Source organism: Phyllobates terribilis, unplaced genomic scaffold (genome assembly GCF_046119375.1).
Source record: "Phyllobates terribilis strain yellow unplaced genomic scaffold, ASM4611937v1 Scaffold_10__3_contigs__length_209671492, whole genome shotgun sequence".
Classification (NCBI taxonomy): domain Eukaryota; kingdom Metazoa; phylum Chordata; class Amphibia; order Anura; family Dendrobatidae; genus Phyllobates; species Phyllobates terribilis.
In genome coordinates, this window is record NW_027362770.1 from 154,166,081 (window position 1) to 154,188,619 (window position 22,539).

The 22,539-nt window shown below is 38.8% G+C and overlaps 1 protein-coding gene across 1 annotated transcript in view; it reads right to left on the reverse strand.

Annotated features, from left to right (window-relative positions):
- Positions 1-10,638: 10,638 nt before the first annotated feature.
- The window catches only part of FGF6 (fibroblast growth factor 6), a 39,359-nt gene continuing 27,458 nt past the window's right edge, over positions 10,639-22,539 (reverse strand). Inside the window, exon 3 of the mRNA XM_073649957.1 lies at positions 10,639-22,248. Coding sequence (XP_073506058.1) covers positions 22,072-22,248 — 177 coding nt within the window. The 3' untranslated portion in view covers positions 10,639-22,071. The remainder of the gene's footprint in view (positions 22,249-22,539) is intronic.

Below are 22,539 nucleotides of genomic sequence, written 5' to 3' on the forward strand. Positions count from 1 at the left end.
GTAAAAGCACACATTGAGGATTTTCTGCGGGTTTTCTGTCCTGTTTTGGAGGGAGGAAAATCTGCTTTGGATTAAAGTATCTGCAAAGTGAAATAGATTTTAAAAATACACAATCTACAAATAATTTCCGCGCAGATTATGCGATGTGGATTTTTAAATAATTCTTTGGATTTTCAATATTTCCATTGCATTGTGATAAATCCGCACCAAATTCGTAATAAAATCTGCAACGGAATCCACACAGATTTTTTTTCCGGCAGTCCAAACTATAGCTGGCACTCACATCTTCTTCAAAGAATTGCTTTATTGATCCAGTTGTATAAAAGGCACAAAAAGTGGTTGAACACAACAGCACAAAAAAATAAAAAGACAGAAAAAAAACTATCTGCTGCGCTCCCAGGCAACGTGCTTCAGACCTACATGGTCCTTTATCAAACCTTAACAAAGGACCATGTACAGATGCATCTCACTAAATTAGAATATCATCAAAAAGTTAATTGATTTCAGTTCTTCAATACAAAAAGTGAAACTCCTACATTATATAGAGTCATTACACACAGAGTGATCTATTTCAAGTGTTTATCTCTGTTAATGCAGATGATTATGGCTTACAGCCAATGAAAACACAAAAGTCATTATCTCAGTAAATTAAAATAATCAACAAAAAATACCTGCAAAGGCTTCCTAAGCGTTTTAAAAGGTCCCTTAGTCTGTTTCAGTAGGCTCCACAATCATAGGGAAGACTGCTGAGTTGTCCAGAAGGCAGTCATTGACACACTCCACAAGGTCCCAGAGTCTGGAGGAAGAGTGGAGAGGCCACAATCCAAGCTGCTGGAGGTCTAGTGTGAAGTCTCCACAATCAGTGATGGTTTGGGGAGCCATGTCATCTGCTGGTGAAGCTCCACTGTGTTTTATCAAGACCAAAGTCAGCGCAGCCGTCTACCAGGACATTTTACAGCACTTCATGCTTCCCTCTGCCGACAAGCTTTCTGGAGATGGAAATGTCATTCTCCAGCAGGACTCGGCCCCTGTCCACACTGCCAAAAGTACCAATACCTGGTTTACACACAACAGTATCACTGTGCTTGATTGGCAGCAAACTCGCCTGACCTTAACCCCATAGAGAATCTATTATAGAGAATCTATGGGGTATTGTCAAGAGGAAGATGAGAGACCCCAGACCCAACAATGCAGACGAGCTGAAGGCGGCTATCAAAGCCACCTGGGCTTCCATAACACCTCAGCAGTGTCACAGGCTGATCGCCTCCATGCCACGCCGCATTGATGCAGTAATTGATGCAAAAGGAGCCCCGACCAAGTACTGAGGGCATTTACTGAACAGACATTTCAGTAGGACAACATTTCGGATTTTAATAACATTTTTCAAGTTGTTGTTATAAAGTATTCTAATTTACTGAGATAATGACTTTTGTGTTTTCATTGGCTGTAAGCCATAATCATCAACATTAACAGAAATAAACACTTGAAATAGATCCCTCTGTGTGTAATGACTCTATATAATATATGAGTTTCACCTTTTGTATTGAAGGACTGAAATAAATGAACTTTTTGTTGATATTCTAATTTAGTGAGATGCACCTGTAGGTCTGAAACATGTTGCCTGGGAGCACAGCAGATATTTATTTTCTGGATTTTTAATTTTTGTACTGTGGGGTTCAACCATTTTTTGTGCCTTTTATACTACTAGCAGGAAAAATGCTACATACAGTGGGCACCTTTTTGCCGCACTGATGCGTTTTTTACTTGCATTTTTTCCCCCATTCAAGTGAATAAGGGAAAAACGCTGCAAAATTGGTGAATAAAATTGACACAGTGCAGAATTGAAAAAGTTCAAATCTGCAAGGAAAAAATAAGCAGCGTGCACATGCGATTTCAGAAATCTCATTTACTTTGCTGGTACTATAAAACTGAAAAAACGCGCTGGAAAAAAGCTTCAAAAACTCAACGTTTGAACAAGTCCTTATGCAGATTTCTCAAAAATGTGTCCACCAATTTTTTTAAGTGCAAAATGGGCTATGATGATGTAAGAATAAAAAAAAACAAATACTGACCTAGTGACCTCCGTCATTTTAAGTTCTGATGCCTGTGATCAGTGGCCCTTGTGGTCATCTGAGCTAGACGGGAATAGAAGGAGATTTTCATCTCGGATTGCATATATTCACTACAGCCACTGTGACGGAAGAAGAAGCAAAGAGACTGAAGAGAGACACGGGCAGCAGTATCGAGGAATGGTGTGGGTCTGTTAGGTGGGGATAGGATTTTTTGATTTTCAGACCACCATGGGCCGATTTTTTTAAAAAAATTGATGGACAACTCTTTAAAATACATGAACAATTACAAAAATTGTGGAACCATCCAACCCAAGCCCAAATTACTTAACCGATCCTTAAAATTCATTGGCGCCTCGAAAAGGTCACCTCTTCTGCCAGGCTTCAAACTCCGAGTAGTTTCCTGTTTAGGTTCCATGTTGGTATGCAGTACAAGTGACTTGTAAGGAGCCCACCATGGATTTTTGGATCTTTGTAGAACAAACAAGGATGTACTTACCATGTAAGAGGACTCTTCTACTGCTCTGGAGCACCCTGGAGATGGTTGGCACATCGGATTGGCCTTGAAGGTAGACATACTGTAAGACCATCGAGTTCAACCTATAATCTACATGTTGAACCAGAGAAAGGCAAAAACCCATGAAGTTTACAATGTAGAACACAAATACGTGAAAAATGGGAGGTGGACAGCAGGACCTCCTTGTTGTGGATGATTAGGAGCATAGTGGTGTCAAGCAGCAACTGAAAGTATCCTAATTTTCTGCAAACCCTCTCATCTTTTTTGATCAAGTCAAGTAAGGACAAGTCAAGCATAACTTTTTGCTTAACTTTAGTCAAAACTAGGGCTGAAATTTGGGTATTCGACATACCTAATATCTTTAGGGTTCACCTTCTCCATTCATAGTAAATGATGGTCCATCAAGGTGATCCTGATCTTTATTTGTGGCCTTTGTATGTCTTGAGTGGTCACTATTTGTAACCCTTAAATGCATCAGAAGAGGTAAAACAGGTTCACATGGTTATTCACAGAAGACCACGTAGCCACCTGTATATTTTGGCTGTTTTTTTTTTAAGTTCAAAGAAACCACCTGAACAAATGATCTTGGTCTTTTTGGATAGTTATTCCATGGCAATCATTAATGTCACTTCTTTGCCAAGTTGATGTTACATATTGGGTGAGTTTTATCGATGACTTTATTTACTAATGTAGAGTATCTTCTTTGTATCACCTGATCACTATCTCTAACGTGGTCATCCAAGTACAACAACATGGACTTTCTGGATCTGAGACAAGATTGACCTTGTTTGGTTTTAAAGCAATGGGTGAGACAAATATACATAAAAAAAAAATCACGAGAGCTATCACATGTCTGCAGAGAAGGTTCATACTGGTACTGACTAGGAAAAAAACTCACCCTTATTGCCAATACTGGTTAATGTTGGAGGTGGTCACCAATCTGGGAAATGAGGGTAACCCAATAATGCACAATGCAATAGTATAGCTGTGATTGGGGGTTATATATGGGGCAACATATTCAACTTCACAAGACTGGGTCTGAAAAATATCTTCAATGATGGCCAAGTCTTTCCTATTTTCAAAAGGGATGGGCTGTGGTGGCACTAGTGACACCAGGGTTACGTTCTCATCAACGTACAGTGGTGGTCAAAAGTATTGGCACCCCTGAAATTCTGTCAGATAATACTCAGTTTCTTCCTGAAAATGATTGCAATCACAAATTCTTTGGTATTATTATCTTCATTTAATTTGTCTTCAATGAAAAAAACACAAAAAGAATTGTCCTAAAGCCAAATTGGATATAATTCCACACCAAACCTAAAAAAGGGGGTGGACAAAAGTATTGGCATCGTTTGAAAAATCATGTGATACTTCTCTAATTCGTGTAATTAACAGCACCTGTAACTTACCTGTGGCACCTAACAGGTGTTGGCAATAACTAAATCACACTTGCAGCCAGTTAACATGGATTAAAGTTGACTCAACCTCTGTCCTGTGTCCTTGTGTGTACCACATTGAGCATGGAGAAAAGAAAGAAGACCAAAGAACTGTCTGAGGACTTGAGAAACCAAATTGTGAGGAAGCATGAGCAATCTCAAGGCTACAAGTCCATCTCCAAAGACCTGAATGTTCCTGTGTCTTCCGTGCGCAGTGTCATCAAGAACTTTAAAGTCCATGGCACTGTGGCTAACCTCCCTAGATGTGGACGGAAAAGAAAAATTGACGAGAGATTTCAACGCAAGATTGTGCGGATGGTGGATAAAGAACCTTGACTAACATCCAAACATGTTCAAGCTGCCCTGCAGTCCGAGGGTACAACAGTGTCAACCCATACTATCCGTCGGCGTCTGAATGAAAAGGGACTGTATGGTAGGATACCCAGGAAGACCCCACTTCTTACCCCGAGACATAAAAAAAGCCAGGCTGGAGTTTGCCAAAACTTACCTGAGAAAGCCTAAAACGTTTTGGAAGAATGTTCTCTGGTCAGATGAGATAAAAGTAGAGCTTTTTGGGAAAAAGCATCAACATAGAGTGTACAGGAAAAAAAAGAGGCATTCAAAGAAAAGAACACGGTCCCTACAGTCAAACATGGCGGAGGTTCCCTGATGTTTTGGGGTTGCTTTGCTGTCTCTGGCACTAGACTGCTTGACCGTGTGCATGGCATTATGAAGTCTGAAGACTACCAACAAATTTTGCAGCATAATGTAGGGCCCAGTGTGAGAAAGCTGGGTCTCCCTCAGAGGTCATGGGTCTTCCAGCAGGACAATGACCCAAAACACACTTCCAAAAGCACTATAAAATGGTTTGAGAGAAAGCACTGGAGACTTCTAAGGTGGCCAGCAATGAGTCCAGACCTGAATCCCATAGAACACCTGTGGAGAGATCTCAAAATGGCAGTTTGGAGAAGGCACCCTTCAAATATCAGGGAACTGGAGCAGTTTGCCAAAGAAGAATGGTCTACAATTCCAGCAGAGCATTGTAAGAAACTCATTGATGGTTACCGGAAGCGGTTGTTCGCAGTTATTTTGGCTAAAAGTTGTGCAACCAAGTATTAGGCTGAGGGTGCCAATACTTTTGTCTGGCCCATTTTTGGAGTTTTGTGTGAAATGATCAATGATTTGATTTTTGCTTCATTCTCTTTTGTGTTTTTTTCCTTGCAAGCAAATTAAATGAAGATAATAAGACCAAAGAATTTGTGATTGCAATCATTTTCATGACGAAACTGAGTATTATCTGACAGAATTGCAGGGGAGAGACTGCACATTTATGAGGCGTCTTCTGTATGTCACTGTTAGGGTGATATCTTCTTGTGTATGAAATGTTGGATTAAACTCTAATTAGTTCCTTTAAAGTCAACTTCCGATGATGTTGTCTTCTATTGGTCCTCATAGGACCTTGGGTGGCCGAGCACCACTGGAGGATTATTTTGCCCTCTTGTTACTCATCCAACTAGTTTTTTTAATGTATTTTTTATGTATTTTAGACTGCAAATATTTATTTGAATTTTACTAAGGTCATTCTATGCTCCATTGGAACTGATATACTCCATTAGGCATAAAATCACCAATATTGAGCGTTTGTTTCCCTTGTGCTCACTTTTTTGATGCCCCAAGGTTCAGTTCAGTTCAAAAAACTCTGTCCAAGCTGGATGAACAAGATATCTTTGCTCAAAGACTTTCACAATTTTCATTCTTTGATATCAAGTTTAAGATGGAAGAAGATCCATTATCTTTCTAAATAGAAAATAAAGCAGTGCATGGGGAAACAGAATACGGAACCTGCAGATCTAGGATCAGTCTTTTTACTCATAAAATGCATGTGGAAGCAGGATATAGAACCTGCAGGTCCTGTAACAGTCATTTTACTCATACAATGCATAGGGAAGACGGATACAGAACCTGCAGGTCCTGTAACAGTCATCTTATTCATACAATGCATGGGGAAGCAGGATATAAAACTTGCAGGTCTTATAATAGTAATTTTATTCATACAGTGCATAAGGAAGTAGGATATAGAACATGCAGGTCCTGATACAGTCATTTTACTAATACAATGCATGGGGAAGAAGGTTACAAAATCTGCAGGTCCTGATACAGTCATTTTACTCATACAATGCATGGGGAAGCAGGTTACAGAACCTGCAGGTTTTGATATAGTCATTTTATTCATACAATGCTTGGGGAAGCAGGATATAGAACATGCAGGTCCTGATACAGTCATTTTACTCATACAGTGCATGGGGAAGCAGGATATAGAACTTGCAGGGCATATAACAGTCATTTTACTCATACAATGCATGGGGTAGCAGGATATAGAACTTGCAGGTCCTATAACAGTCATTTTACTCATACAGTGCATGGGGAAGCAGGATATAGAACCTGCAGCTCCTGTAACAGCCATTTTACTCATACAATGCACAGGGAAGATGGATACAGAACCTGCAGGCCCTGTAACAGTCATTTTACTCATACAATGCATAGGGAAGATGGATATAGAACCTGCAGTTCCCGTAACAGTCATTTTACTCATACAGTGCATGGGGAAGCAGGATATAGAACCTGCAGGCCCTGATACAGTCATTTTACTCATACAATGCATAGGGAAGATGGATACAGAACCTGTAGGTCCCGTAACAGTCATTTTACTCATACAGTGCATGGGGAAGCAGGATATAGAACCTGCAGGTCCTGATACAGTCATTTTACTCATACAATGCATAGGGAAGCAGGATATAGAACCTGCAGGTCCTGATACAGTCATTTTACTCATACAATGCATGGGGAAGCAGGATATAGAACTTGCAGGGCATATAACAGTCATTTTACTCATACAATACATGGTGAAGCAGGATATAGAACTTGCAGGTCCTATAACAGTCATTTTACTCATACAGTGCATGGGGAAGCAGGATATAGAACCTGCCGCTCCTGTAACAGTCATTTTACTCATACAATGCATAGGGAAGATGGATACAGAACCTGCAGGCCCTGTAACAGTCATTTTACTCATACAGTGCATGGGGAAGCAGGATATAGAACCTGCAGCTCCTGTAACAGTCATTTTACTCATACAATGCATAGGGAAGATGGATACAGAACCTGCAGGTCCTGTAACAGTAATTTTACTCATACAATGCATAGGGAAGATGGATACAGAACCTGCAGGTCCTGTAACAGTCATTTTACTCATACAATGCATAGGGAAGATGGATACAGAACCTGCAGGTCCTGTAACAGTCATTTTACTCATACAATGCATAGGGAAGATGGATACAGAACCTGCAGGTCCTGTAACAGTCATTTTACTCATACAATGCATAGGGAAGATGGATACAGAACCTGCAGGTCCTGTAACAGTCATTTTACTCATACAATGCATAGGGAAGATGGATACAGAACCTGCAGGTCCTGTAACAGTCATTTTACTCATACAATGCATAGGGAAGATGGATACAGAACCTGCAGGCCCTGTAACAGTCATTTTACTCATACAATGCATAGGGAAGATGGATACAGAACCTGCAGGTCCTGTAACAGTCATTTTACTCTTACAGTGCATGGGGAAGCAGGATATAGAACCTGCAGCTCCTGTAACAGTTATTTTACTCATACAATGCATAGGGAAGATGGATACAGAACTTGCAGGTCCTATAACAGTCATATTACTCATACAATGCACAGGGAAGATGGATACAGAACCTGCAGGTCCTGATACAGTCATTTTACTGATACAATGAATGGGGAAGCAGGATATAGAACCTGCAGGTCCTGTAACAGTCATTTTACTTTTCGTGCATTTTTATTAACTACTATAGTGTAACATAAAAAGCGTGTTAAGTGGAAAGTGAGGAATATTATTTACAATGAGTGCCAAATAAGAGGGGTGTGTGGATGATCAAAATACTGGGAGAATGTCTGTAGAATAAATTTTATCATGGATGGATGACATAATCTGTAGGTATCTTTTGTAAACCTTGTAATTCTGCATGGAGAGATTAAGGCAACTTAAATGGTTGGATGTGGTTTAACTTTGTTAAGTTTGACCATGCCTTCCCTACTCTCAATAGGAGTAAAATTGGCCATAAGAGCGTGAGGAGGCTGGAGGGGTAAAAGAACTAGTGTTCTTGGACCTTTGAATTGTTTTTTTGTATTTCCTGATTTGTTCCAGCTTGCACTCTTGTAATTGTCCACAACATTTACCTCAAGGGGTAAAAATCATTCTCACATTCATTGACTTAAGCCCACGTAGCATTGTATTTTTGTACACTTTGTTTGTTTGTGTTGTAGTTCAAAGGACCATCCAGAAAAAAATCAGAAGTCTTTATTGGATTGATATTCCATGGCAAGCATTAATATTTCAGTAACTTCTTTGCCAGGTTGATGTTGGACAGGGTTGGGTGGCTATATCGATGACTTGTTTTAATAATTATTGTGTTTGCTTCATCTGATCGCTGAACATCCAAGTTCAACAAAGTCTTTGTGAATCTAAGACAACGGTGATCTTGTTTTGTAAAGCAATAAATATGATCAGTTAACCAAAAAAAGATTTAGAAAAAGTAGATTGTTCTGTGTCTGCTTGCTACTTGTTCTGAATGGTTCTTAAGGAAAAATCTCAACCCTCCTTGTCAATACTGCTTAGTGTTGGAAGAAGCCAGCACTCTATGTAATCATGTTAACCGGGCCACCCATGGACAGTACAACTGTATGCATGAGATCTGAGTTATATGTAGGGAGATATATGTCTACTTGGAAAATATCTTTGAGGTTAACCAATCATTCTCATTTTTTTTAGAAGGGATTCACCATGGTGACACCAGTTCTCACCAACATCTATGGAACGTTAGATTGAGTAATTTAGAGCTCATTCCACAGATACTTATAACATGACATTAATAAGGGATTATCTTCTGTTGGACCGCCACGTCAGATCCCCAAGGTTTTGTTAAAACGTGGGCCTGCTGGACGATTCTCTTGCCCTTATGTTAATCGGTTCCACCAGTTGTGTATCTATTGTCTTGTGTGATGCTCTTTTTTTTACAACTATTACCATATATTATACAAAGGTCATCTTATGCTTCGTTGTCATCAATATGTTTAGACATGTCATCAAAAATAATAATAATGCAAAAAAAGAATGCATCTAATTACCTTTCCATCTCGTTTTCTGATAGAACTTTCAGCTGCTTTTTCAACCTTTGAGTCAACTTTGTTTCTAGAGGATGATCAGCTTAAATAGAATATCTACAGTGGCAGGTTTTGTTTTATTTTTTTTCTTATTTTTGGTAGAAGGTTTGAGAAAAAAGATTTATAATCTCTCTAATGGATGCATAAAGAGATACCTGTAAGAAGCAGGATACAGAACCTGCAGGTCCTGTAATGGGCATTTCACTCATGCTGCATGATGAGTGAATAAGACAACCATGATGAACAAGGGAGTAGGGAAAAGGCTGTGTAGGTGTCATGTTCTGGGAGGAAAGTTGGATTTGCAAACCATGTCGAAGAATGTTACAAACCCAGAAGATGCAGAACCAGTGAAGCTTTAGTTCCACGCTTGCCGAATTCGGGAGAGACACAGTTGCTTAAAGATGGAGCATCCAGAGGCTTAACGTAAGACCTTGTAACAGAAACAAGCATGTTGCCAAACTCCTCGTGATAACAGGGGATAAAGTCACCGTGCCAAGATGTAGTGTCTAAGTAAACACCACAGAAGGACATCTTTCAAGGTTTCAAGGAGAAGCTTCTTGAACCCCCTTAACAACAATCAGTTTTTGCGTACAGGTCATCTGTAACCTGTAGACCACTAAGGGACCCCATACACAATAAATATTTGTCGGTCAAAAGATCACTTGATCAGCAACTATCTCACCCATACATAGAAGCTCTTTCTCTGTGTACTCTATGAGAGAGCCATTGGCAGCTTATCTTGCCGGGAACAAATGGATCAACAGTCCAAAAATTGGACATGGGCAGATCCTTATCTCTCCCGACATCATCTGTTGAGACCCCCATACTCATTAGACTGTCAGTTGAACCCCCGATATCAACCAACATTAGACTAAGACTTTAGAAAATTGCCAAATTTTTGTGCAAACGTTCTCCCGAAATTTCGTGTATGCCTGAAATTTTGGCACAACTTTTGTATCATTTTAATGGAACATCCAACTTTTTGCTCTAAAACATCACAAAATAGGTTAAGACCAAAATAAAGCGCATTATTGTTTTTGCATGAATTCATGAACCGCGTGCACGATTTTGAAGAATTTGGCACAAAAAATGTCAATGCATTCATTAAACAAAAAAAGAAAAGTGATTTAAAAAATGCTAATTAGCTTTTAGTAATGGATTTACTAAAGTAAACAGTGGTTTTCAGGCTCAGTGTCCCTTTAAGAAAAACTCATAAACATCATAGAAATGCCAAGAAAACACCAAAACGCAACACAATACATAAAAAATTTTATTTCAGGATTACATGAAACGTTTGTGCACAGCACATTTGTATAAAAAAATAGAAGCATAACCTTTTAGAAATACATGACTGGATATTTCTGCTTACCAAGAAATTTACAATCTTTGCCAGAAATCAGCACTAATCCAAAATGAGGTATATTTCATTGATAAGAACATGATCAGTTTTGTGTGTGCAAGAAATGTGGAATCAGAAATAATAAATTAAGAGGTAAACACCAAAGCGTTTCAAGGGGGTGATAACAAAATATACAAAATGTTTGACTCATATTGTTGGCTAAGACAGTATTTAGGATCATTTCTCTTTTGGAGGAAAGCTTCGGGAATCCTTTGGGAATACTCAATCTGTCTCCTTCCCAGTGTTGGGTCATGTCAACATACACTTCCATCCTAAGGAAAGTGGACCCAGTGTTAGTTTAATCTCCGAGCCCATCCTAAAGTAGAAGTCACCGAGGAATAAGGGGTAATCATGTACAAATTCCCAGCACTTATGGAGAGAAATGATGAGACCAACTTAAGCTGAAGTTCATTTCTTCTCGAGCCACACTGCACCACAAGCCACACTGCACCACAAACCACCCTGCACCACGAGCCACCCTGCACCACGAGACACTCTGCACCACGAGACACCCAGCACCATGAGACACTCTGCACCATGAGCCACCCTGCACCATGAGCCACACTTCATCACGGACTTCTTTGTATCTACAACTGTGCTCATTACCTAGGTTTCGAGAGTAGATTTGCCCAAGTATTTCCACTATGAGATCTACTTTTGTGTTGTCTGAGAAAGGAGATATATGAGCCACACTTCATCACGAGCCTCTTTGTACCTACGACTGGGCCCATGACCGATGTTTCGAGAGTAGATTTGGCCAAGTTTTTCCACTATGAGATCTACTTTTCTATTGTCTGAGTTAGGAGATCTACAAAGGGGGTCATTGACAGTCACATAGTGTGAGAAGGACCCTTTTGTGGATGCCTCATGATGGTAATCATAGTAGGGGCAGTTAATTTCGTGTTTAAGGCAGCAGGTAAACAGTCTGGTGAACAAACAGAAAAATTGAGAAATCTACAGTTAGATCGCCATCTACTATTCGGCCATCATGGCTCTACAGTATTTTCTTTGAGTTTTTAGTAATATTAACTAAGTGTCTCCCAATCGGGGTTGTAATGGTGTGCTTTGAAAACATATCAAACGAGCTATTACTTTTACAGTTCAAATGGGTTCACCCCTATCCACAAGTTGTTTTTTTGCCACTTACTGCTAATGAATAGAGCTGGTGCAAATCGATTTGGAGGACCTGGCCCATTAGCCACATCAGTAATCTGTGGTTGCGGGATGGAAGACTTAAAAATTGCCTATCTACCTATCGACATACTTGGCTCTTTTTTTTTATTAGCCAGCCTGGCATGAAGTCAGTGCTGCAGTGTGCATATATGATGTCATGCCCAGCTAGCTAATCATAAGAAGGGCTATGGATTCCAGGAGGTAGGAAGTGGTTCTCAGAGCTCCCACCCAGGGGCAGAGATTGCTGACATGGCCAATGGACCAGGTCCTATGAATTGATTTGCACAAACTCAACTCGTGAATTTAATTTTAGCCCACCATAGATGTCAAATTGTCTTTGACAGAAGCTATGGACACTGTAGTTCACTACTATGAGCTATAATAATCTTTTTATTTATATAGCGCCAACATATTCCACAGCGCTTTACAATACAGACAATTTATAGACATTATCATCACTGTCCCCATTGGGGCTCACAAATTAGATTCCCTAACAGTATGTCTTTGGAGTGTGGGAGGAAACCCACACAAACACGGGAAGAATATACAAACTCCTTGCAGATGTTGTCCTTGGTGGCATTTGAACACAGGACCACAGCGCTGCAAGGCTGCAGTGCTAACCACTGAGCCACCGTGCTATGGTATTGTTATGGACGTTATGGTTCACTGCTTTGGCCTATGGTGTTATTATGGACACTATAACCCACTACTATGACCTGTGGTATTGTTATGGACACTATGATTCACTACTCTGAACTATGGTATTGTTATGGACACTATGGTTCACCACTATGAGCTATGGTAAGGTTGTGGACACTATGGTCCACTACTATGAGCTATGCTATGGTTTTGAACACTATGGTCATATGGTCAACTACTATGAGCTATACTATTGTTATGGACACTATGGTCAACTACTATGAGCTATGCTATGGTTATGGACACTATGGTCCCCTACTATGAGCTATAGTATTGTTATGGACACTATGGTCCACTACTATGAGCTATGCTATGGTTATGGACACTATGGTCCACTACTGTGAGCTATGGTATTGTTATGGACACTATGGCCTACTACTGTGAGCTATGCTATTCTTATGGACACTATGGCCTACTACTGTGAGCTATGGTATTTTTATGGACACTATGGTCCACTACTATGAGCTATGGTATTGATATGGACACTATGGTCCACTACTATGAGCTGTTGTATTGTTATTGACACTATGGTCCACTACTATGAGCTATGGTATTGTTATGGTCACTATGGTCCACTAATATGAACTATGGTATGGTTATAGACACTATGGTCCACTACTATGAGCTATTGTATTGTTATGGTCACTATGGTCCACTAATATGAACTATGGTATAGTTATAGACACTATGGTCCACTACTATGAGCTTTGGTATTGTTGTGGACACTATGGTCCATTACTATGATCTATGGTAAAGTTATGGACACTATGGTCCACTACTATGAGCTATGGTATGGTTATGGACACGATCGTCCATTAATATGACCAATGGTAAGGTTATGGACAGTATGGTCTACTACTATAAGCTATAGTATGGTTATGGACACCATGGTTCATTATTCTCGCTTTCTTTATTGATCAGCTGCTCGAAAGGGTCGTTTAAAAGCAATGGAGTCCCGATATTTTGCAATTTATCATTTAAGTGACCTTACACAGCCACTAATGAGTACAGAATTGTACCCAGTAAACCGTGAATAAAGCTTATTGCTTATCATAGCACTTCAACCTCATCAAACAAATGATCGGTGGGGATGCTGCTGAGATTTGGGCCACCACTAATCTACTGTAATATGGCAATATGCATAGCCTATCCTGGAGCTAGGTCGTCAATTTTAAGAACCAGAAAACATAAAAAAAAAAGTTATAGAGAATCTATCTATTCTCCCTCCTCTCTACCATTGAGCTACAGACACTTGGTTAGGATAGTATAACTGCACAATAGTAGAAATCTGTAGCCAATTTGACACGATAAGTGACCACTAACCGTTGACTAACTCCCAGCAAGTCATGGAGGCAGGAAGGATAGAAATGGAGCTTTAAGTTCCTACTTTTTATTCACCTTTATTATAGAGAGGTGTCATATCCTGCTGCTCTATTGTACACAGTGAAAGTCAATGATGCCTTTGTTTTTCATCTTCTTCCAGTTAACACGGAAGTTGGAAAAATTGACGATGTAATTTTGGGAGAAAATTTAAAGGATGAACTTTCTTTCCACTCATAATTTTTCATTCATTACACCACTGTTTTTCAATGTTTCTAAACCAATTACATTACAATCAGTGGCATAACTTGCATTTCATGGGCACCAATGCAGAAACTCCCACGGGACCCCCAATTATTGCAAACCTTTAATACTGTTGGCCTTTTTATATAGGCCAAAGGGACTTTTTGGGCTCCCTAAGCTCCAGGGCTTGGGAGCGATTGCAACCCCTGCACCTATTGTAATTATGCCCCTGATTAGAATAAAGTAACCCAAAGGCAACAATAATACATTTTGATAAATACACAAGGCAAGTACCCCCTAAAAACATGATTACAAGCCCCAGCACTACACAACAATATGGTCAACCGCAAGACCCTATAAACTGTTTACTTGTTACAATTTTGTGTTCCTCGCTCGAAATGATAATTTTTAGACCTTTTTCTCATTCTCATTTCTCACTCCACAATATTTTTAAGCCCCATCAATGCGCTCTTAGATGATTGGGCTCCATTTTATGACATATCAAAGAATCCCAATGTCACCCAAAAGAAACCTTTCGAAAGTGTTGCGGCATCCAGGAGTTTTTCCATCTCTTCCAGAATGCCACTTTTTCCAAGATCCTCCCAAAGTTTCCAGAAGAGTTGGAAAGTATGACTTAAAGATTACATCCACCCTCACAAAAAAAAATTTATTTATTGAATGCATCTCAACTAAAAACAACAACTTTCCTAACAGTCTTCATAGAAAATATCTTATTGTTATGTGTGTACAGGTTTCATACAGACTAATGTGCCTCCATGGTTACAGACTACAAACAAAACCTGTGTAGTCTGGGAAGCATGTGGTTAGCACTGTTACCAGTGCTGGGGTCCTAGGTTGTCCACCAAGGACAACATCTGCAAGGAGTTTGTATGTTCTTCCCTTGTTTGCGTGGGTTTCCTCCGGGTTCTCCAGTTTCCTCCCACACTCCAAAGACATACTGATAGGGAATTTAAATTGTGAGCTCCAATGGGGTCAGTGAGGATGATGACAGTATAGTGCTGTATAAAGTGGCTATATTGAAGAGAGGGGATATTTGTGCCTCAAGTAGAAGGAAAGGCTTCCTTAGAGGAGCATCTCATAAACACAACAGAGGAATTGGCTAATTATGGGTTTGATTCCCAGAAGTGAACTTGTTAATGCAAAGCTGACCTTTACAGTACGCTGTATATTTTTAGGCGGTCTAAAAATGATCGGCATAAATTGGGACAGGATAGCTGGAAAGTTCTCTAAGACATCAGTTGAAGAATACATGGGGTAGTTTCTTTTTCACTGTATGATGGATAGTCATATAATGTATATAAAGAGAAATGTGAGTCATAACTGAACTATTCCAGTCCCACAAACAGAATTTTATTAGATGTAGTCACCTACAGTCTGTGTGCGAAAGTAAGTACAGAGAAACCTCTATAAAAGCCTTTAAGAAGACCACCCAGTTACCTAGACCAAATTTCCTCTGACAGATTTCCAGTTCCATCATATACCATGCATAAGGGACATCTTAATTAGGAGGATCACCTAAATATATTTCCTAAATGTTATTGACCGTCACAAGAAGATTAATCAAAGTCGGAAAATCTCCACGTGTGATATCTTTTCTTGGTCTATGTTCTTGGGTTCAGGCTGTAAAATTGGAGTAAAACATTGTTTGACTTGAAAACCCCTTTGAAAGGGGGTCCCATTTCAAAATCTCTATCAACTAGAAAGAAGAGAGAGTGCCTAAAAAATATCCCATAGGAGGACCGGGCCATTGGATTTTAATAATAACAATGTAATACTTAATTTCCCCTCTGGAGGTGGTGCAGGGTAATTGAACACTTGCTTCCAAGTTCCTAGGGAGATTGCAACTGATTACTTTTATTCCCTGTACTGAGATCCCTGGATTCAAATAATTTTCTGCCAATCCTGGTACCAAAAAAAAAAAGGAATTGTTCAAACCACACAACCCCTTTGACGCCAAAAATATAAAACTTTACAAAAAATAGTACATGTAATTAGTAAAAAAAGATGATTGTTTCCTTCTGCTGTATCACTCTTGGCATTGTATAAAGTCCGTAGTTTAGAATCTGCACCTGTTGCGTTGTGAACATTCCAAGGATTCCGCATTGGAAGACCACACGCCTCACACGGAGACGCTACATTTTATGTCCACTGTGAATATTTCAGGTTGTTTTCCATTTAGTGAGTGAATGCAATGGCCCAAAATGACCCTGATGTAATGCTATTGTATCGGTATGTCAGTTATTCCAGGACCTCCTGTCCATGTGTCAGTGGAAACAATGAAACAGTTTGGGATTAAGTAGCCGCGGACATGATTGGATGGTTAGTGGCCATAGTTAGAAAATAGGGCAAAAAATAGACTATAATTGGTACGGTTATTATTACCGCCACATTGCTCAGTAAATACTTACAATCCTGCATCAGTCACCAACGCACTTTGGGTTAACCGTCTATTATCACGTATACAGGACAACTAAGGCCAACTATACAGAAGCAATTTGACCTAACTGTATGTTCCCATGCAACAGTATTGAGTCCACCTAGAGCATTCTTTGGACCATCTTTTGTGATACTCTGACTTCAACAATGTGAATAATGGAGACCAAGGAGCTTTGAGCCATAAAAGACCTTATTGTCCTTCTTTCCATGACGAAATTCTGCTTTTTCCCCAAATTTCTTAATCACTGGTATAACCCGAATATACTTTATAGAATTAATGACCCCAAATTCACACTATAAGAACAGAACTGTTGACAGGCATGATGGCAAAAACCAGAAGTGCCTACTCGGAGAAGTCCAAAAAGACCCCTGCAGATTCCCCTTGCAGCTGCCCCATCTTGTCTACTCAGCCTACTCATCTTATTAGATGAAAGAATAGACCATGGCTACTAGCACTAGTCACCATGTTGGATTGAGAGAAACTGGGAATCTGCTAGGCAATGGAGACGCCCCATGAACAGGCCATACAGAAACCATCCACTCATCTCCAAAGTTACATTTCTGGTTGTGCCTTTGACCAAAACTTGAAGATCCCATTCCATTTTACATTAAGAAATTCTAACAGTTTGACTAGATCCATTTTTGGTCATGCCTAGTTCCACCAAGACCATGGCCCAACGATGAAGCCTCTATCTCCAAAGACTTTAGGTAATACAATCGACAGCTTTCACATCAATCCACATTTCATAAATACATTAAACAGGAGATGTCTTCCAGCTTTCTAGATGTCTTACAAACAGTTCAAAAGAGAAAATTCAGCCCATAATGATCTAAAGTAATGTAAAGTCCAAGACCATCACAGTCTCCAGGCTAAACAAATAGATATCCCAAGGCACTGATCAGTGGATTTAGATAATGAGTACAGTAAACAAGGAAATCATTGGTCTTGAATGAGACTCTACCAACATAAGCTATGTCCACCAAGACCATGTCCCAATGATGAAGCCTCTGTCTTTAGAGACTTTTGGAAATACACTCTTAGAATGACCCCAGTAGCTTTCAGGTCAATCCACATTTCATAAATAACTAAAACATGAGATTTTCTCCTACTTTCTAGATATCTTACAAACAGTTCGAAAGAAAAGATCCAGCCCAAAATGATCTTCTGAAATGTCGTAGGTCAATGACATTGGTTAAGTCCTAGACCACCACTGGTTTCCAGACAAAATAGATGGAAATTTCAAGGCACTTCTCGCGGATTTAGATGATGTTTACAGTAATCAAGAAAATCATTGGTGGTCTTCAATCATGCATAGACTCTACCATCGTAAACTTCTAACATGTCTCCATTTCTCCTTTAATGCTAATTTGTTGACTTATTTCCAAACTTTCAACATATCCCATCCCATTTTACATAAGAAAATCCTTCTAACAGTTTGACTTGCTCTATTTTTCGTCATGACTATGTCCACCAAGACTAAGGCCCAACAATGAAGCCTCTATCTTCAGAGACATTCGGAAATACAATCTTAGAATGACCTCAACATTTCATAAATAACTAAAACATGAGATCTCTTCCAACTTTCTAGCTATCTAACTGCACAAAAGGAAAAATTAAGCCCAAAATGATCTTCTGAAATGTCATAGTTACATCACTGTGGGAGTGTCAAAGACAACCACCGGAATCCAGACTAAATAGATGGAAATCCCAAGGCACTCCTCAATGGATTTAATTGATATTTACAATAATCTAGATCATGGATGGGCAACATTTTGCACCATATTTCCCTTCTCATCTTCCTTCTCATCTTCTACCTACTCCTCTCATGTAGAACATTCTGTATCTTTCCGGTCTTGGTAGCCCATATCTAACACCATTCATTATCATCTCATCCTAACCTAACCAAAGGCTTTTCTATCTCCATAAACCCATTATTTCTCAATTTGCAATGCACAATGGCAGGGAAGGGGGAACCTGTTCATGAAACATGACCACAAGGACACTTATGGTGGCACCATGCCAACCTATCAAATGACCATAGACAGTGGTATCCCAAATGTGATTGATTTATGGGGCAATCCTATAGTTCTACAAGACAAGGCATTTCTTTTTTTATTGTGGTCACAGCCTACATCATCTATATGTCGTTTCTAACCTCAAAATCATTTAATTTCCTCCGGGTAGCTGCATTGATCTTATTAGTACTAATTTCTATACAGAGCCTCTATATGTTGTCTCCGTACAGGGTCTTTAAAGGAAATTACACAGAATTTTTTCAGGGTTTTTTTATGCTACTTTTTCATCATTTTTCTATTAGTTTTTATATCACTATATGAAATTTAAAAAAAATCTTGCAATTTTTAAATTAGTCACTAGGCCTAATATTAGACTCCTACTTCCTGTAAGACAAGACATGGACATTATCAGCACAAGACTGACTTAAACCTTATCTTTTGCATATTCCTTCTGAACATCTAATTTGACCAAAGATCATTGTGAAAGAGAGGAGGTGATATTAGCCATAGTACAGAAGGAGGAGGTGAGCTGTGACACTGCCTATTGTGAATGGTGTTATGTTATCTACTGTACATAGAAGTGTTATCAGTCACTAGATGGTGGCCCGATAGGAGGAGGTGAGCTGTGACATCACCTATTGTGAATGGTGGATTCTGTGTTATCTACTGTATATAGAGGTGTTATCAGTCATTGTACAGGAGGAGGAGGTGAGCTGTGACATCACCTATTGTGAATGGTGGATCCTGTGTTATCTACTGTATATAGAGGTGTTATCAGTCATTGTACAGGAGGAGGAGGTGAGCTGTGACATCACCTATTGTGAATGGTGGATCCTGTGTCATCTACTGTATATAGAGGTGTTATCAGTCATTGTACAGGAGGAGGAGGTGAGCTGTGACATCACCTATTGTGAATGGCCGATCTTGTTTTATCTACTGTATATAGAGAAGTTATCAGTCATTGTACAGGAGGAGGAGGAGGAGGTGAGCTGTGACATCACCTATTGTGAATGGTGGATCCTGTGTTATCTACTGCATATAGAGGTGCTATCATTGTACAGGAGGAGGTGAGCTGTGACATCACCTATTGTGAATGGTGGATCCTGTGTTACCTACTGTATATAGAGGTGTTATCAGTCATTGTACAGGAGGAGGAGGTGAGCTGTGACATCACCTATTGTGAATGGTGGATCCTGTGTTATCTACTGTATATAGAGTTGCTATCAGTCATTGTACAGGAGGAGGGGGAGGAGGTGAGCTGTGACATCCCCTATTGTGAATGGTGGATCCTGTGTTATCTACTGTATATAGAGATTATATCAGTCATTGTACAGAAGGAGAAGGTGAGCTGTGATATCAGCTATTGTGAATGATGGATCCTGTATTATCTACTGTATATAGAGGTGCTGTATATAGAGGTGTTATCAGTCATTGTACAGGAGGAGGAGGAGGTGAGCTGTGATATCACCTATTGTGAAAGGTGGATCCTGTGTTATCTACTGTATATAGAGGTGTTATCAGTTATTGTACAGGAGGAGGAAGTGAGCTGTGACATCACCTATTGTGAATGGTAGATCTTGTGTTATCTACTGTATATAAAGGTGTTATCAGTCATTGTACAGGAGGAGGAGGTCAGCTGTGATATCACCTATTGTGAATGGTGGATTTTGTGTTATCTACTGTATATAGAGGTATCAGTTATTGTACAGGAGGAGGAGGTGAGCTGTGACATCACATATTATGAATGGTGGATTGTGTGTTATCTACTGTATATAGAGGTGTTATCAGTCATTGTACAGGAGGAGGAGGTGAGCTGTGACATCACCTATTGTGAATGGTGGATCCTGTGTTATCTACTGTATATAGAGGTGTTATCAGTCATTGTATAGGAGGAGGAGGTGAGCTGTGACATCACCTATTGTGAATGGTGGACTGTGTGTTATCTACTGTATATAGAGGTGTTATCAGTCATTGTACAGGTGGAGGAGGAGGTGAGCTGTGACATCACCTATTGTGAATGGTGGATTGTGTGTTATCTACTGTATATAGAGGTGTTATCAGTCATTGTACAGGAGGGGGAGGATGTGAGCTGTGATATCACCTATTGTGAATGGTGGATCCTATGTTAACTTCTGTATATAGAGGTGTTATCAGTCATTGTACAGGAGGAGGAGGTGAGCTGTGACATCACCTATTGTGAATATTGGATCCTGTGTTATCTACTGTATATAGAGGTGTTATTAGTCTTTGTACAGGAGGAGGTGAGCTATGATATCACCTATTATGAATGGTGGATTGTGTGTTATCTACTGTATATAGAGGTGTTATTAGTCTTTGTAATTCTGTTTATGATCATAATGAGATTGAAAAGTCTTCTGTACATAATAGGGAGTATGAGAATAGCATAAGTCCTAGTGACAGTATAAAAAATTGCAAGATTTAATTTTTTTAATATACTATAAAAAAAACTGTATAAAAATACATTTAACATAAAAAAAACTAATTTAATTATTAAGTAATTTTTTGATTCTCTTTAAAGTCAGTATTTGGTTTAGTCCAAATGGTGCCAATAATCCTTGTACAGATGTTGGTCATGCACAAATACACAAAGCTCTTCATTCACCCCTGGGACTTAGGGTTCCCCATTCTTCTTGTGATCGGTGAAGGTCAAGTTATCAGTTTTGATTAAGGGAAAATCCCTTTAAGAAACACTTAAATGAATTGAATACACTGTGTTTTGACTTGAATGTTCATCCAAGAAATACATATATATTATTCTTATTATTTCTACATTTTATATTTCTTCATTCACCTATATTCATTATTTAAATATTTTTTTCGTAGCAATTTTTTAGAATAAATTATTTGACAGTAATTCTTAAATTCAATTATGGACAGTGCTCAATTCCAAGACAAAATTTGGCTGCCAATGTGATTTTCCAAAAAGTCTTTCATCCCTATTTTACCGCTACAAATAAATAAAACATTGTTACCGCAAAATATACCTTAATTCGTCATTTCGTTCAAACATTAATTTTACAAACATAGAAATTTAGCTTAAGAAATTCATCCTTAAAATAAAAAAAAATTGAAAAAAAAAACAAAAAAAATTCTAATAATAATACTACATGCTGAAGCTTAATACCGAAAACTGAGTTTCGAGGTATGGCAAGTATTTAATATACTTATAATAAAAGTTGAAGGACCGGGAAAAAAAAAATGATCCAAAGTCCTTTGGAAAACAGAGCTCCCAACGCGCGTCCTCTATCCATCAGGGATAAATTAAGTTACTGTACTACATATAGCACAATTTTATTTTTTCTGTCTTTCGATTTGTGTGTTTATAGCCCGGTAAGCAGATTACAGATCGTACAGGGTGCGGTGATCCGAAATATCTCCATCCAAATATACATATATTCCGCTACTGTATAAATATTTTACCTGGGAGATTATTCACATGTGCAAAATTACAAGACGAATCAGGCTGGACTCATGTCACATTCGAGGAAGGAAATGTGTCACTGTCATGGCCGGAGAAATTTTGGTTCCTCTTTTAATTTTTCCATGTTTGCTTAATCCGAGATAGGCACCTTGATACATTTTGGACTCGTAGGCGTTGTAGTTGTTGGATAGCAGAATTTCTTTAAACTTGCATTCATCCTGAAAGGTTGGCTGAAAAAAAAAAGATTATTATTATTATTACCATTATTATTGTCAGCTTTTGGCATTGTTGTAATTATTACTATTATTAGAATATTTTATTATTATTATATAGTATTATAAACATTATTATCAATAATAATAAAAAGTATTTATTATTATTATTATTATTATTACCATTAATATTGTTAGATTTTGTCATTGTTGTAATTATTACTATTATTAGAATATGTTATTATTATTATTATATAGTATTATAAACATTATTATCAATAATATTAATACATAGTATTATTTATTATG